The 17,388-nt window shown below is 50.8% G+C and overlaps 2 protein-coding genes across 2 annotated transcripts in view; both read left to right on the top strand.

The window, feature by feature from the left end:
• Positions 1–5,516, top strand: part of CUNH9orf24 (chromosome unknown C9orf24 homolog) — a 15,161-nt gene extending 9,645 nt beyond the window's left edge. Inside the window, exons 3-7 of the mRNA XM_011381430.2 lie at positions 2,047–2,159; positions 3,093–3,168; positions 3,395–3,629; positions 4,825–4,911; positions 5,359–5,516. Coding sequence (XP_011379732.2) covers positions 2,047–2,159; positions 3,093–3,168; positions 3,395–3,629; positions 4,825–4,911; positions 5,359–5,464 — 617 coding nt within the window. The 3' untranslated portion in view covers positions 5,465–5,516. The remainder of the gene's footprint in view (positions 1–2,046; positions 2,160–3,092; positions 3,169–3,394; positions 3,630–4,824; positions 4,912–5,358) is intronic.
• A 1,345-nt stretch (positions 5,517–6,861) lies between these two features.
• Positions 6,862–13,946, top strand: MYORG (myogenesis regulating glycosidase (putative)). Its single transcript, XM_023524071.1, is given in 3 exon segments — positions 6,862–6,976; positions 10,086–10,248; positions 10,250–13,946. Coding segments are annotated over 2 exon segments (2,148 nt in total). The 5' UTR covers positions 6,862–6,976; positions 10,086–10,212; the 3' UTR covers positions 12,362–13,946.
• Positions 13,947–17,388: the final 3,442 nt, after the last annotated feature.

Raw genomic sequence — 17,388 nt, 5'->3', positions numbered from 1 at the left:
TTGCCTGAGAAATACTGGCTCTCTGAAGAGGAAGGTAGGGCCTCACCTCTCACATAGCTCTGACCTGATTCAATGACCCCAATGACCCTCAACCTGAACCTAACTTGTATTCTGACCTCCATGGTGATCATATATGTCTTATTTCCACCCATAACCTGGGCTTCTCTAAACACACCCAAACCAGTTTGACTTCCACTCACCTGACCTGACCCTGACCTGGAGGAGATGCAGGCCCTACCCTTTAGGAGCTCCTTGTCTGTGCTAAAGAACTGAAAGAGGCATGGGTCTTATCCCTAGAGAGATGATGAAAGTATTGACCTCCTCCAAACAAACCCTTCCAAGTATATTCCAAGTGCCATCTCCTCCCATCTTCTTAGTGACCATTTCATCACATCCTCTACCTCCCCTGCATCCCTCTGCCCAACCACCTGAAAGACTTTTCTAATCTCTTCCTGCCTAAAAATTATCTCCTGCTCCTCCCCTTCACAGCCAAAATTTTTAGAAGCATAGCCTATTCTCACTGTCTCTACTTCCTTACTCCTTCATTCCTTCTTACACCTCATGAGAAATTATCTTTCTTATTTTATTAGGTGTTTATGATCTGTCTCTCTGTACATTCCAAAAGAGCAATCTTGTCTTATTCACATCTGTGCCCCCTCCACCTAGAACAGTACCAGGCTTCATAAGTATTTGTTGAATGAATGGATGATAAATTTTCATTTCTTTGAAACTGGGGGTCTATATCTCCCACACTCAAGTATTAAAACTGCTCTTGTGTGGTTCTAGCTCCTGCATCCACAACTCTTCAATCTTTATCTTACAAGACCTACTCTATGCATTTCACACTCTGATCACTCTCTGCGTCTTTCTTCTCAGCATCTCCAAAACCTCAATTTCCTGGGTCTCTTGTCCACCCACTCTGGAAATGTGGGGTTCCCCAGGGTGCTAATCTGAGGCCTCTTCTTTCCTTACTCTTCTCCTGAGACTATTTTATCTAACCCATGTCTTTAATTACTGACAACTCCAAGTCTTTATTTCTAGCCTTGACCTCTCACCAGAATTCCACTCTCCATCTGACTATGGTCGTCTTCACCTGAATGTCTCAAACACCTCAAACTCAGTATGTCCAACCCACCAACCGAGAACTCTAAATCCCAACCCTCTGCCTCATTTTCTAAGGCTCCTAGCCCTCCTTTCCTGATGTCTCTCACATGTGGTCTTCCAGACTGTTAGGGGAGTGGACCATTCGAGGGCCTTGTTGGACAGACTTAGATGACTGGGTGGGTGGGGTTTGGAGTATTTTAAGCAGTGAAGTGTCTTGGTCAGATTTTCATTTGTGAAAAAGTGCCAACAGCTTCTAAGTGGAGATTGGATTGTGAGATTTCAAAGATGAGGCAGGGAGACCAGCAAGCTAATAATAATAATAGTTTTCTAAATTTCTAAGTTCTTAGTGTTTATTCATTAAATCTCACAACAACCCTAAGTAGTAGTAGAACTATTACCCATTTTAAAATTAAAGAAACTGAGACACAGTGAAATTAACTCAGTCAAGGTCACACACAGCTAATATTTGAAGCCAAGCAGTCTGTCTGCAGAGTCTATTCTATTTGTCACAACATTATATTGTCACATGGTTAAGGCACTGCAGAGATACAGGGGTGAGATCATGGAGGACTGAAAGAGGAGGTAGATTCAAGTGATTTTAAGGAGGCACAATAAGCAAACTTTGGAGCCTGGATGTGTACAATAAGAGAGAAGAGGGAATTATGTCCCATTTCCAGGTTGGCTGATTCAGAGAGGGTGGTGCCAGGATGAAAAGTGATCAACTCAAAGGATTCAGACCCCACTCAGGAGCAAGCTTTAGGTGGGAAATGGGCTGCATTTCAGTGTCTAAGACAAGTGTGGGGCTAGGCTGGGCTTTGACTGGCCTGAGGGAGAATCTAGTTTTGTGCTAGAGATCAGAGGAGAAACATTTAGGGAGACCCAGATCCAGGAGTGGAGTAAGGAATAATACCGTCTTTTATCCTCACCCCTATCATCAAACAGACAAATGCAACCCTAACTATTTGTGCAGTGACCGGTATAACACATGGAGGATGGGACCTTGCAACTGTACCGGCTGTAACAAATATACCACATGCCTTCCCCGACTGCCTAAGGTATCTACTGTGCTCAGCACAGATGGGATCTGGGACACACACATACCCCTTCACCTCCCAAACCATAGTGACTGATATTTCACCATTAGTTCCTTGTCCTTTTTCCATCAACAATGCTCCAAGGCTCTTTCCCATCTGTGAAACTAGGGTTTGTATTTTCTAGGAGACAAAGGAGCTCAGGAGTAGAGCTGTACCGGGCCCCTGGGTCCCAATCTGTGGGGACTGGGTCCTCTGGATCCCAATCTCTGGCTGGGTTCTATGGGGGACATGGCTAGTGTATACTCCTTGAGGCGCTGCCTTCCTGAAGCTGGCCACCTGGCTCCTTCCCATATGTCAGGCCAAGGAGTCAGTGACAGGCTGAGCCTACCTGACTCCCCTCCTTTGTGATGTAAGCAAGGACAAAAGGAGGGAGAATAAGGGCACCCAGGTAAATGTAGGAGAGTCTTCCGAAGAGGGAAGAAGGAGTCCTGCGGAAAAGAGAATGTGAGTGGATCTTAGGCCAGAGCAGGGGTTAGCTGTAGGCTGGTGGCTGACCTCAGGTTGACTGAACCCTTTTGAATCAACTTCAAGAATCAGAACTTTTCACACGTTCCCTAGGTAATTCTGATGGGCAGGCAATATTGAAAACCTTATTAGAGAGAAACCCATACATAGCTTGACAGAGTAAGCTAGAAAAAAAGGGGGTAAAATTAAAGGCAAACGCTGAGGCTGAGTTATCAGAGACCCAGGTCCCCACCCAATTCACCTACAGTTTCACTCCCTCCTCCCCCCATGTAGGCGGAGTAAACGCGTTGCCCGGCGACAACCCCAAACACTCAGAGCCTAGGAGGGGGAACATTTGGTGGGCGGGATAAGGTGCGGCCTGGGACTGATCTGGGTGTTCTGGGAGGAACCCCTGAAAGGAGCTTGAGGTAGCGTGTGTGCCACTTCCAGGAGGCCGGGATGGAGACAGTAGTTCGAGGAATGCACTTGGAGTACCCTCCTAAGCCGGAGCGACTCAATGCCTATGGTAACGGATGGTGGGGCGGTGGAGGGGAACCGGTAGCGGGAGGCCAGGAGGAGAGTGGGATGGGAACGTGGGGGACGAGATGGAGTCCGAGGGCCTTGCAGAGGGTGTAACCGTGTCTCTATCTGTCTCTGTGTTTGTCTCCATCTCTCCCTGTCTTTGACCCTGTCTCTTCCCATTCTTGTGACTCTCTGTCTGGATCTCCCGGGCTGGGGACCTGCCGGCTCAGAGCGCGAAGTGGTGGTGAACATGCTGAACTCGCTGTCAAGGAACCAGCCGCTGCCACACATCACGCCCCGATGCCGGTGCATGGACCCGCTGCTGGGCCGCCTGCCCTTCCAGGGTTATGAAAGCACTTGCTCAGGACGCCACTACTGTCTGCGTGGGATGGACTACTGCATCACTGGGGCACCCTGTACAGAACGCCACCTGCGGCCTTTGTGCTCCGTGCAGCCGACTGTAAGGTTCGCAGGGCCCCGCCCTGCTCAGCCCTGCCCCGCCCCTAAACAAGCCCGGTTCCCAGAGTCCAGCCCTACCTCGGCTGCACAACCTCCAACCATCGCCAAGTCTAACCTTGATCTGCCTCTATGCCAGACCCCAACCTTACTCCAGCCCCCTTACTGGGCCCTGTCCTGTCCCACCGTCTTGGGCCAAATAACTGAAGAGGAAGATCCTGACCCTCCGGAAGTGGGCTCTAGATCAGCCTAACTCCTGTATCTGTTCTGGAGGCCCCACCGGAGGGTTTTGTTGAGGAAGAAACCCTATACATCAGTCGCATCCTCTTCCCACGCCCGCCGGCCCCGCCCCGCTACCTCGACAGCAGGCCCTGGAGATGCAGGTTCTAACCTTCATAGGACAGCCTGTTATCAGAAAAGTGTTCTCTATTCCTGGACCTTGGGTCACCGTCAGTCACGGGCAGGGTCATTGCTGAGTGCTAAGTGAACAAGGAACTAGTGAATGCATTACCAGAGGGCCCCTGGCCTCTTCGAAGCCCCTCACCACCTCCAGAGGTAGCCAGCCTCACGAAGGTTACTGCTGAGAAAACCAAGGTTCAAGCACTCAGCCACAGCCCAGATTGTAGCGCAGCCTTCTCCCTGCACCCGGCGGCAGACAAGGCGGGCTGAGCCTGGGAAAACGTCAATGTCCACATCAGTCTAGAGAGCTGTGCAGGGCTGTGTTTAGGAACCCTGTCCCTAAATCCATGTTGACCTCCCCCCATCCCGTCCCTCCCCAGACAGAGAGAGCCTGATTCCTTGAGCAAGACTAGGTCTTATCCCTTACAAGGTCACGGGGGAGCAAGAAAGTGTTTGAGCCTCAGAAACGTCACCTTATCGATGGTGTGGAGTAATTGCCGTCCTATGGCGAAGATCTGGGGGCTCCTAGGTCTTCAACGGCTGGGGCCCGACTCTCCCCAGAGTCCAGCGTGCTCCACGGCCCAGCCTGGGCAGCAGAAATGAGGCCTAAAGGGGAGGGGAACTTCCAGGTGTCTTCCCAAAGCTGATGCTTCAATGGGGTCTTGAAGGGCCAGGAGGCGGGAGGGCAGGATCTCCGAGCCGTAAGACAGACACCTGAAGCGCTGCTCAGAGTCCTGGTCTGGACTGCGGGGTAGGGAGAAATCAAAAGGCCCGACCTCTCCCTGCCCACTGCTTCCTCCTCCAGGAGTGTATCGCCTTACGAGCACCGGCCAGGAATGCAATGTGCTGTTATAACTTCCCCGCCAGCATACTACCCATATCCAAACCTTAGGTAAGTCTAAGGCAAAATCACATGCACACTGAAGGTTGTTCCCTTGGCGCGGCGGAGGACCCAAGAAATAGGGGTGGGAACCGTCTGCTGCGAGGCACCAATTGAAAAAGTGCCACCAGGGGGCGCTAGTGCCATGGGAAGTCAAAACTGGCAAGGAAATAGAGGACCCCATGAGGGTGTGGAGGCTGGCATTGAGAAGTTACAGGTTGGCAGTGGGGCTTAGAGTCAGGAGATCAGAGCGTTAGGTTCAGGGCCTGAGTAGGGGGTAGGAAGTCAATGTTAAGAAGCAAATATTGGGAATCATAAATTTAACGGTAGAATCTGAGGTCAGGAGGTCAGTGTTGGAGCCTAATGTCAATATCAGAGGCCAAATATTGGGATAAGGTTAGCTTAGAGATTGGATCAGCCAGATGAGGTCCAAAAGAGCTGGCCCATCTCTCCCCACAGATGGGACACAAGTCACTTCAAGAAGACTGGTGGGCCCCAGAGAAACAACTATGTCATCCACCCTGAGTTTGTGTCGGAGAGTTTCCCTGACTACCACTGCTGGTAGAACCAGGGATAGCTACGTAAGGAGGCTGAGCAATAAATAAACTTTTCACCCCATAGACTGCCTCCTGTGTCCTCACCCAGCAAGATCTGGCAGTGAGGAACCAGTCACTCAGGCTTCTGCCAAGCCCCCTCAACTGAGATGTAGTTTCTCAAAATCAAACTGCCTTGAGCCCTCCCCACCTCTGTCATCTCGGTATTTCCCTTGGGTGGTCCTGAGTGTCCTCCTGAAACATAACAGTAGCCCTATATCTACCTGGTGTCGTCCTCCTCTCAAATCCAGATGGGTCTACCTAGCCATGCAAGGAGGGTCCTCCAGCTAACATTTCCCCAGTGTCCCTCAAACTTAGATGCCCTTCACCCCAGCATTTCAGCAGACCCAGAATTCTCCATTCTGCAGTCAGAGACCTATCCTTATATCCAAAGGTCTTGGTATCAGTTCCCAGAGTCTCCATCACTGCCCCCCAAAAAGGCTACGTTCAGCCCTTGGCTGCCTTCTCCCACCCAAGTCCAAGGGGTCCAAAAGATAATTTTGGGGGATTTAGTGACTAAGAAATTACAAAACAAAGCCGTTTCTATGTCCTTTAGAGAGCAAGGGGTGAGGTGTTCTGGAATCTCTGGGATCTTCAGTATTTCTGCACCCACTTCCCCGGGGGGCAGAGGTATGGCAGGGCACATCCACCTGGTCTCAGCACGGCATTTCCAAGGGTTGTTACTGGGGGAGGGGGGCGCTGCAAAATAACCCAGCTGAAGCTAGTCTTCTCAGTCCCTGACCTTCGACACTGCTGGCATGATCCAATGGGAACCGACAGCTTGGGCCTCCCTGGTAGTGAAACCAAGACCCCTCCGTGGGGTCCTTGATTGTATGTTCCCTATATTGAGCCGCTAAGATCCTCCCGGAATTCATCTACCCTTTTTCCATATGGGAAACTTTTTTCCATGTAGGAAAGTTAGTGAGAGCATTATACGGAGACGGCCTCCACCTGCCTAGATCTGGAGAGGAAGGAATCTCAAGGGCTAGCTCTGCTCCTTTACCCTGCTTCTCGCTCCTTCTCATACAAAATTTACCCTAGAGGCGCAAGAATCCCCAACTGCTGCTGCTTCCTCCAGAACTACATTTTCCATCAGGCCTAGAGCAGAGCCCCGCCCACAGGGGGGGCAAGCAATGGCCCGGCGGAGGCGGGCTCGAAGGTGCAGGCAGAGCCAGGAGGTATCCGGCTTGCGGATGGCCTGAGATACCGGGAGCTGGGTACCAAGCAGTAGGAAGAAGGTGGGGCGAAGAGGCGAGCCCTCAGGTCCGCGTGACAATGCGGGAAGAGGCAGAGGCGGGGCTCCCAGTTCCCAAGGCGAGACCAAAAGACCAGGGCGTGGCCCAGCAGCCAGAGGGCGGGGCCTGGGGAAGGCCTCAGCTGTCCCCAACTAGCCAGCTCTCCGCGCCGCGCAGTGGCAGCTCAACTCCGGCTAGCGTGGAGATCTGCAGGACCCTCCCTTCAACCCCACTTCTGGGGTCACTGCTGTGAGTGATCCCAGGGAGAGGACCTCGGGGGTTTTGAGGGAACACACTTTCTTAACTTTCGCTCATATCGCTGGGTGGGATGAGCCTGGACACCTGGGTTGCCGCGATCTCCAATGGGAGACAGGCCCCTTGACCTCAGTCTGTCCTTTTGGACTTTGTAGCTGTTGGGCGGGGCACTTGGGGTGGGTGTGGAGTATTCCAGGCTGTAGGCGCAGTCACTCGATTCCCCAGGATCCCGCTGCTGAGCAGGGCAGGTAGATGGGTCGGATCGAGTTGCCGTTGACATTTCTACATATTCCCCTGGGAACTGTGCTCGACAAACGACTCAGCTTGGAATGGCCTCCCCTCAGCTGGGCCAGGCCAGGCCCTCTCCTCATACCCTACTAGAGGCTGACAGCCAAGATTAAGGTTGAATGTCAAGTGAGGATAGGCTTGACTAGGGCAGACCCCACCTGCCTGCATTAGCCGGTGGTTGGTTGGATGGCAGAGGCAGCAGATTATAGAGGACTCTAGTGCTACCGGAACCACAGTTCTTTCCCCACAGCCCTGGCATCAGATGCTGTTAAAGTTGCCTATTCCCACCCTCAAGCCTTACTGCAAGCAGCTGCGCAGCCTTTGGTAAAACAGGCCTCACCATGCCCACGCCCACTTGATGGAAGCCTGTCCCAGCCTCTTGACCACAAAGCTCCTTTCCTCTGCTGCATTCAGACAGCGTGTCAGACCATATCTCACATCTCCTAAAACTTATGCTGTTGAGAGTTAAGCTGGGATTTTGGATTCAGGCAATCTTGCTACTTGGGTATCTTCAAACCATTTCCTTTTTCTGTTTGTGCCGCTGTTTCCTCACATGTACTCTGGGTACTGTGACTGTGCCTCCTGTTTGGCATTATTGTTAGGGTAGATGCTCTTGTGGCATTTGAAAGACCAACACAGGGCCTGCAAGAAGTGGGTAGCCAGGCCTGTAGGCTCCTGTCCTTCATTAAAGAATCTTAGAATCCTAGAAAATTAAGATTCTCAGAACTTAAGTGTTGGTAAAGGCTTTGTGGTCAACTTGGTGGCCTCTCCATGCTTCCAAGGGTCTGGAAATGATCTGATTTAATATGAAAGTTTTGAGAATGAGGGGGTCCTATTCAGATATGGATTTTTCCCCTTATTTCCTTAGTGCCCATAATGGGGCCTTGGTTGTTTTAAATGAATGAATATTAATGTATAGCAGGTCTGGCTTGGGCCGCCTAAGGCCTTCTTTGGGTTCTGCTTAGCATGAGGGCATCAGCTAAAGGCTACTGCCTGCCTTTACCAGGAGAGCTTTCCTAACCTGAACCTACAGGAAGGGGAGTCATAGTTGGGTGGGGAGTTTTGAAAGCTAAGTTGTGTGGACTGAGAAGAAGGGAAATAAGAGGCTATTCCAGACCAGCTGGAACTTAGGGAATTAGGGGTGGGGGGCAGAGCACAGAGAAAGAGGCCCTGAGATAGCACCTTGGGGTTGGGGACATTGTCAAGAGCTGTATATTGACATCTGGGATAAAAATTTTGATCTCCACCTGGCATTCTCTTTTTTAAATAGTTTACTTGAGCAAAAATTGTTTTGAAATGGGCAGTGCCAAACTGAAAGTGGTTAGGAGCGCTTCCTGCAATTGGCATTCTTGATCGTCTCTTCATGGGAGAGGTGGGGGAGGTAAAGACTCCGCACAGTTCTGTCATCTCCTGGGAAGTCACAGGGGACTTAGAAACAGACACTGGCATCTGGGAGGAGACTAATTACTATTTGCCAGTCTCCCTCTCTCCTTCCTCCTAGCTGGAGTAGCCAGCTGGCTGGCAGTGTGTATGTCTGTGTATGTACCTAGCTAGGGCTATTTCTTTGTTGGACTCTGCCCTGAGGGCTGAAACAGGAAGGGTCAGTGGCCTTGAGCAACAGGTTGTGACACACACCTCACCCCAAGTCTATGTTTCCCTGCAGTCATATTTGGATGTTTTGCATACTGTATGTCAGAGTGTACGGGCATAGTGTGGTGGAGGGGTGGTGTCTGATCCCTGGAGAGCTGGTAGGCCCGGGAAAGACATTGGTCCAAAGTGGGTGTAGGTGAAATGTCCTAAAGCAGGTGGCTTGAAGAATTTAGGTTGGTGAGGAATGAGCTTGGTAGTCATTGGATAAGCCTTGCAGGAAATAGAATCAGAAAGGCAGATGAGACTATGTCATGCCTTGAGCCTCAATTGCAAAGCTTACGCTTCTGAACTTCATCATAGGGGTCATGAGCAGCTCTCTAAACTAGGAAGAGAGGTGATCTGAAAAATGCTTTAGTAAGATCACTGTGGTTGCTATAAGCAGAAGGCATTGGAGAGGGGAAGCTGGGAGCAGGGAGGGCTATTGGGCAAGTGTTGCAATAATATAAGGGAGAAACTAGAGCATGGGCCACAGGACAGTAAATGAGTGGCAGAGCCAAAGCCAAGTGGTAGCTGGCCCACAGATGTGGTTCTGGGAGCAGAGCAGGAAGGTGGGCAGGGAAATGGACGTGGTGAACAATGGCCGAGAGCCGGGTGGAATTTGAGGGCAAAGACGGGGAGATCTGAGAAGCCACTATAGCCCCAAGCCAGGCTCCTGAACCCAATCCTAATACCTTTCTCCCTTCAAACTAGGTCCTAGGACTGATCTAATCTCTAGATTTAATCTGGCTTCTGACTTGAGATTAAATTCCATGCCTGAACTGTTCCTCCCTTTTCTCTCCTCTCCCCTTTTGGAGACAGAAAAACCAGCTTACTGCCCTATTAAAAGAGCTGACTGGATTATTCCCCCCTCTCCCACCATGGCCATATCTCTGGGAAACCAGGCAGTCTCCAGATCTCTCCCCATGTGTGATTGGGAAGGCCTGACTTTCTGTGATCTGGACAACTCCCTGACCCTGTCTGGGTTTGTTTCTTTCCCATGAAAATAAGATTCATGCCATCTCTCCTCCCCATTCAGAGTCCTGACTAATTTTGGCAAGCATTAGAGCCCGAGAAAGGGTGGATAAGACACAGATTGTCCCAGTAAGTCTCACCTTTGCCACTTGTCATGCCTTTATGTCCCAGAATACACCTTCCCAAAGTATACATTTCTTCTTTCTTGCTGCAGCAAATGGAAATACTATGGAATGAGGTCAGTTCCACCTCTCTCTTCCCCTTCCAGACTCTGGCAGGTCAGGTTCAGATGGGCTTTGTCAGGAGGCCCCACTGCCCGCTCCTTCCTTAACTGAGGGCTGATGCCTGAAAACTCTCAGGAGAAGAACCAGGCCTACCCCCCGCAGCCGCCGCCCTGGGAGCCACACAGGCCGTAAAAGCCCCAAGGCCCTCTCAGCCACAGCCATGTACGCCTTCCTGCCTGACAACTTCACACCTGTCAAGCCCAAGCCATCCAAAGAGCTGAAGCCGCTGCTGGGCTCCACGGTGCTAGGGCTGCTGCTAGTGTTGGCGGCAGTTGTGGCCTGGTGCTACTATAGCGCCTCTCTACGCAAGGCAGAACGTCTGCGGGCGGAGTTGCTGGACCTCAACCTTGGCGGCTTCTCCATCCGCAACCAGAAGGGGGAGCAGGTTTTCCGCCTGGCCTTCCGCTCTGGCGCGCTAGACCTCGACTCTTGTAGCCGCGACGGCGCCCTTCTGGGCTGCTCTCGCACAGCCGATGGCCGTCCGCTGCACTTCTTCATCCAGACTGTGCGGCCCAAGGACACAGTCATGTGCTACCGTGTGCGCTGGGAGGAGGCGGCACCGGGGCGCGCTGTGGAGCATGCCATGTTCCTGGGAGACGCAGCGGCGCACTGGTACGGTGGCGCTGAGATGAGGACCCAGCACTGGCCAATCCGCCTTGAAGGCCAGCAGGAGCCACAGCCTTTCGTCACCAGCGACGTCTACTCCTCTGACTCGGCATTCGGAGGCATCCTAGAGCGCTACTGGCTGTCCTCACGTGCCGCTGCCATCAAGGTCAATGACTCAGTACCCTTTCACCTGGGCTGGAACAGCACGGAGCGCTCACTGCGGCTGCAGGCGCGCTACCACGACACTCCCTATAAGCCACCAGCTGGCCGTGCTGCTGTGCCAGAGCTCAGCTACCGCGTGTGCGTTGGCTCAGATGTCACCTCCATACACAAGTACATGGTGCGGCGCTATTTCAACAAGCCATCGAGAGTGCCAGCTCCCGAGACCTTCCGAGACCCCATCTGGTCCACATGGGTGCTGTACGGGCGCGCGGTGGACCAGGAAAAGGTACAGCGTTTTGCCCAGCAGATTCGCCAGCACCGCTTCAACAGCAGCCACTTGGAAATCGACGACATGTATACACCTGCTTATGGTGACTTCGACTTCGATGAGGCCAAGTTCCCCAATGCTAGTGACATGTTCCGTCGCCTGCGTAACGCTGGATTTCAGGTCACTCTCTGGGTGCACCCATTTGTCAACTACAATTCATCATCCTTTGGCGAGGGTGTGGAGCGCGAGCTGTTCGTGCGTGAACCCACTGGCCGGCTGCCCGCGCTAGTGCGCTGGTGGAATGGTATTGGAGCGGTGCTCGACTTCACGCATCCCGAAGCCCGTGACTGGTTCCAGGGGCACCTGCGGAGGCTGCGCTCGCGCTATGCAGTGGCCTCCTTCAAGTTCGATGCCGGTGAGGTCAGCTATTTGCCACGGGACTTCAGCACCTACAGGCCCCTGCCAGACCCCAGCATATGGAGCAGGCGCTACACCGAGATGGCGCTGCCCTTCTTCTCGCTGGCAGAGGTCCGTGTGGGCTACCAGTCACAGAACATCTCATGTTTCTTCCGCCTGGTGGACCGCGACTCGGTGTGGGGCTACGATCTGGGGCTGCGTTCGCTCATCCCTGCAGTGCTCACCGTCAGCATGCTGGGCTACCCGTTCATCCTGCCAGATATGGTAGGTGGCAACGTAGTGCCTGAGCGCATAGCAGGCGGCGGTGATGTGCCCGAACGCGAACTCTACGTGCGCTGGCTGGAGGTGGCCGCCTTCATGCCTGCTATGCAGTTCTCAATCCCGCCCTGGCAATACGACTCTGAAGTGGTGGCCATTGCGCACAAGTTCGCTGCACTGAGGGCCTCGCTAGTGGCACCGCTATTGCTTGAGCTGGCTGGTGAGGTCACTGACACTGGTGACCCCATCGTGCGCCCCCTCTGGTGGATCGCACCAGGTGATGAGACTGCGCACCGCATTGACTCTCAGTTCCTTATTGGGGACACACTGCTGGTGGCTCCGGTACTGGAGCCTGGCAAGCAAGAACGCGACGTCTACCTGCCCGCGGGCAAGTGGCGCAGCTATAAGGGTGAGCTTTTCGACAAGACGCCAGTTCTGCTCACCGATTACCCTGTCGACTTAGATGAGGTCGCCTACTTTATCTGGGCATCTTGAACCAGACCAGGACCCAGGAACCCCACAGCCCCAATCCCAGTCTTCATGCAGGCCTTTAACCCTGAATCATAGTCACATCGTGTATCCCCAGAAAGTGCTTACCTCTGTACCACCCAGTAAGTGAGTGCTGACATATATGTGCTCAACCCAGCTCCTGTAAGGCCAGGGGAGAGTCACTGAAGCAACCTCCCATTCCAAGGCACAATCCTAACAGCCCCCTTTCTCTGTACACTCACTCCAATCTGAAGAAACCTGGGAAGGAGAAGTGAGTGAGCTCAGAGGAAAAAAGTCAGTGCTCTTCTTGTTATATGTGGTTGATTTTTAAAAGCACAAAGAGAAACCTCACCTGCCATCCTGGCCTGAGTGGCCATTTTTGTCCTTCTGAAGTGGGGACTTGATCCCCTTTAAGGTCTCAAAATAGCCCCCTGCCACACTTAGAAAGGGCACATTCTTGGAGCTGGAAGCCAGGCCCTGAGTTCCCAGCACTGGCCTGAACTGTGACTAACTTGGTCCCACCCCAGCTGGCAAGGATGGATGGGGATACTTGGCCAACTGACAAGGAGGCAAGAGGTCCCATAAGATAGGAGAACTGGGTTCAGCACAAAGCCATCATCATTGTCCCCCATCTGTGAAGACTCCTAACACTGCACTAATTCTTCTGTATACTCACATGGGCTCAACCCTGGGGCAAGGCCACTGCCTGATGGGCAAAGACTTGCAAGGCCATGCAGGCTAAACTTGGTGCCTTAACTCAAGAACGTGTGTGTGTGTGTGTGTGTGTGTGTGTGTGTGTGTGTGTGTGTGTGTGTGTGTGTGTGTGTGTGTGTGTGTCTTTGTGAAGGAGAGAGAGAAAGAGGCACCCTGTGTCCCTGGATCTACTGAATGAACATAGCACCCCTGGGGCTAGATAAGCTTGGAGGGAGGGGGCTGGGAACAAATTTGAGGCTTTGCTTGTTAAGTTGCCCTCCTCCCAAGTGATGTCTCCGGGATTCTGGTAGGAAATAAACAGCCCTTTCAAGATTCCTCTGCTGCCTCACTCCCTGCACACATGGCAGGGGTGTGGCCTAAAAAGGAGTAATGTTCTTATTCTTGTGGTGGTGTGCTTGAGCATCTGAACTACATGCACACATCCGCCATTTCCCTTTCTAAGAACAGTCTCAGCCAGAGTTTTTTCTGACTTTGCAGCTGAATCTGGGAAAGGTGTGGCTTGCCAGAGGGGACAGGTGGGAAACAGGGAAGGGCTTAGCTTCTCTCAACAGCTTAGACAACAGAACTCACAGCCTAAGGAATGCATCCCTTTGCCTACCCCTCCATCCTATTTTCTCAGTATGAAGAATGCCTAATGAAAGTTTAAGGACACTTCCAGACGCCCATCTCCAATGTTGATTCTACTACTCATCTACAAGCTGTGTGACCCTGAGCAAGCTGCTTAAACTTGCTGAGCCTCAGTTTCCTTATATGTAAAATGGTGATAATAATGCCTACCTACCTCCCAGATTGTTTTGGGAATTTTAAGCACAGATGTATGTAAAGTAAGTGCCTGGCACGAGTAGGTGCTCAATAAAAGGTAGCTATTATAATACTATTTCTTGTTTTCTTGCTTGAAAATGACAAGGATTTTTCCAGGCCCAAGCTCCCAGCGCAACTAGCTTCCTCTGGGCCTACATGTGACACACTCTTCCCAAACCTTTGTATATAGCACCCATTTGAGGTCTGAGTTGTGATCTAACGAACACTGTGATCCAGGAAAAAGGCAAGAGAAGAGATATCTGAAGGTGGGATGTTGGGAGACAGGATTTCTCGGTCTCCATGAGATGGAGAGTAATGGAATTAGCTTCTCTCTTCTTTTTGTTAAGAGAATATACCAATCAGAACTCAACGATGAGCCTCCCCAGGCCCTGGTGCCCAAACATGTGCTATGGAGTGATTGTAGAAGAAGGACACTCAGGCTGGGTCCTGGAAAGTTCCCTAAGAGGCTGGAGAGCATGACTCACACTTGAATGGCCCTCCAACTTTTTATGCAACTTAAAGCCAGTTTACCTAACCTCTCAAACCTTGGTTTCTTCATCTTTAAAATGGAATTTCTAGGATTCATTGAGACATGTCTATAAAGCACTTATGCAAAACGTGGCAAAGATTAAGTGCTCAATGAATGGTAACTCCTATTAACTCTTATTATAAACAAGGAACAAAGAAAAGCTCTGCCAAGAACATGTGTTGTCCAATATGATAGCCACAAGCCACGTGTGGCTTCTTAAATTTAATTTTTAAAATTATTAAAATTAAACAAAATTTAAAACCCAGTTCTTCTGGCATACTAACATGTCAAGTGTTCAAAAGACATGTGTGACTTGTGGCTAACAGTGCAGATTATGGAGCATTTCTACAGTTGCAGAAAGTACTATTGGAGAGCCCAGGACCAAGCAGTGTTTGCTGTCTGAAATAGAAGGGGGAGGGATAAAGTAATCTGTAAGGCCTAAGTAACCTGGCAGGGAGGTGGAGGAGCACCCTTTAGAAGGGCACTGAGGGCAGGCAGCAGTGTTTTACAGCCTAGATGGGGGAGGGGCACACCATGTCTACTGAGCATGTCTACTGTGTGGAGGCAGGGCCAAAGGGAGGAGTGCCCTGGCTGAATTCCAGCACATTGGTCCTTGGTTTGTGATCTGGTTTCTAGCCTTGCTTCTTCCATTGGCCTCATTATTCACAAAAGCACAGATGAACAATTTGAAGCACTAAGGGAGGAGGAGGGCTTTGGCTTGAAGTTACACAGGCTATCAATAACCAACACTGACTGGAACTTGGTATCCTACATCCACATGCCTAGAATCTGCCACTCAGCATTCACCTACCTGTCAACAACATGGTCCATCCCTGGCCTATATACCTCTAAGGATAAGGAGCCAGTTGAAATGTGTGTCTAAAGCTGCCACCCAATGGTCCTGGTTCTAGACCAAGAATGTTTCCCCTTCCCCCACTGATGCCAAACAAATGAGGTTCAAGAAGTTGGGGTGGGAGTGAGGCTGGAATGGCAGAAACTGTGAGAAAGAGCTGTCTTAAAGACAGAAGAGGATGGAACTAGACTGGAAGCTACTTCTACCCCTATTCCCCGAGATGCCAGGAACTTTGGCCCTTTCCAGCCTTGTCCAACCTCCCATCCCTGCTAATACCTCTTATGCATTCAAAATTTATTTCTCTCTCTCTGCATATTTGGATTGGGGTGGAGGCTACCCCTCCTTCATGAAGATTTTAGCAGCTTTGTCATGGCTGGAATTCCTCATTGGTCTCCCCTTTTCCCCTGGGCTGGTTATTGGTGGTGGGGGAGCTGATATAAAGGAATGGAACTCCCTTCTCTAGGATAATGGGGAGAGACTGAGTGGTCACTGCAGAAAATCTAGGACTAGGGCCTAATGCCCTCATTCTGTGACTGTGTGCACCCTGAGGGTCTGTCTGCCTCAGTTTCCCTTCCAATACCATATGAATCAGCTGAGCCCTGGCAAAGCCCTTTCTCTAAGGCCGAGATGTGAATTTTCTGGATAGGTATTTGCCCTTGTTCCCCCAGATCTGGGTAAAGTGTCTCTCACCCTGGCTGGCTCCAGAGTAAGTCTAATTCTGATAGTTACCCTCACTGAGATTTCTTGTCCCTTGTCCCCTCCTCAAGTCCAAAACCAATCTTGACTTCTCCATCCCTTGGCCACTACCCTATGTCACACCTTATCACTTCGAGCCTGGACATCTGCAGTGTCCTCCTAACTCTTTCTACTCTTGGACCCTTCAATCCAATCCAGTTAGCAGCCAAGGAATTCTTTCCGAAATTCAATTACGTCACTTATGAAAAAAATCCAGCTCTGGTGTTCAAGGCCTCTAAGACCTGAATCCTCACTTTTCTGTTTCTGTTTTGCTCTCACACATGTACATATGAACATATTTTGAAAAGCATTTGAAGAAATACTACCTTCCATTCTGGGAATAGCTGCACAGCCCATCGCTGTGAGGGGTGGCCTGCCTGGACTCTGCCTTGAAGAAATCCACTGTGGCAATTGAGTGATTTCCTTTCTTGCCATTGTCTGACTCAGTGGGAGTTCTGCTGACGGACACCCTCCCCTCTCTGGCATACTCCAGCTCCCAAAGAACAACCTGGTTTTTATCTTAAGGCTATTTACTTCATTATGCCTAAGGATCTTTCCAGCAGCTTGAGCAGAGGGAAGAATGCTTTTTTTTAAAAAAATGTACTTCATCATTTTAATGGAATATAGGGGAAAACAGAGGCTGAATTCTTCTTTTTTTAAATTGAGCTATAATCGACAAGACATTGTATTAGTTTTAGGAATACCATGTAATGATTCGATGTATGTATATATTATAAAATGATCACCACAGTAAGTCCAGTTAATATTTGTCAACATACATTTTTTTCTTGTAATGAAAACATTCAAGATCTACTCTCCTAGCTACTTTCAAATAATGCAATCCAGTGTTATTAACTATAGTCACCATGCTGTACGTTACATCCTCAGGACTTATTCATTTTATACTTGGAAGTCTTTACCTTTTGACCCCCATCACCTATTAGGGGAGGGGAGAATCCTTGGTCCTATGTGGCAAGCCCTGAGTTTGACTGGAGGTAAGGTTGAGGGAAGAATGAGACAGAAGAGGAGGAGGCCCTGTCCTTGAGAGTTCCCAGTCTGAAGAACAGGAAGAGGTTGTGCTCTGTACTCTGTATCCTGTGCTGTTTTTCCCTCCCTAGCCCCCTTTCCCCTCCTTAGGGAGCCCAGTTGGGAATTTCCTATTACACAATCCTGAGTAGGAGGTGGAGTAAGAAGGGAAGCAAAGGCGGGGCGGCTTGAGGGAAAGGCAGAAAGCAGGTCTCTGGGCACCTACAGCCTCAAGTGGGCAGCAGCGGGGCTGGCACAGCAGCGGGGCTGGCACAGCCCTCCTCTACAGAAGACAAGGTGGGGCAGAGGCTGGACACATGAAGTTAGCCTCTGCTTCCCAGCTGGGGTCCTATACCCCCACAAGTATGTCACTTG

The sequence above is a fragment of the Pteropus vampyrus genome, unplaced genomic scaffold, assembly GCF_000151845.1.
Source record: "Pteropus vampyrus isolate Shadow unplaced genomic scaffold, Pvam_2.0 Scaffold436, whole genome shotgun sequence".
Lineage (NCBI taxonomy): Eukaryota > Metazoa > Chordata > Mammalia > Chiroptera > Pteropodidae > Pteropus > Pteropus vampyrus.
Note: the sequence above shows the minus strand (reverse complement) of the source record. Positions and strands in the feature narration are given on the sequence as shown.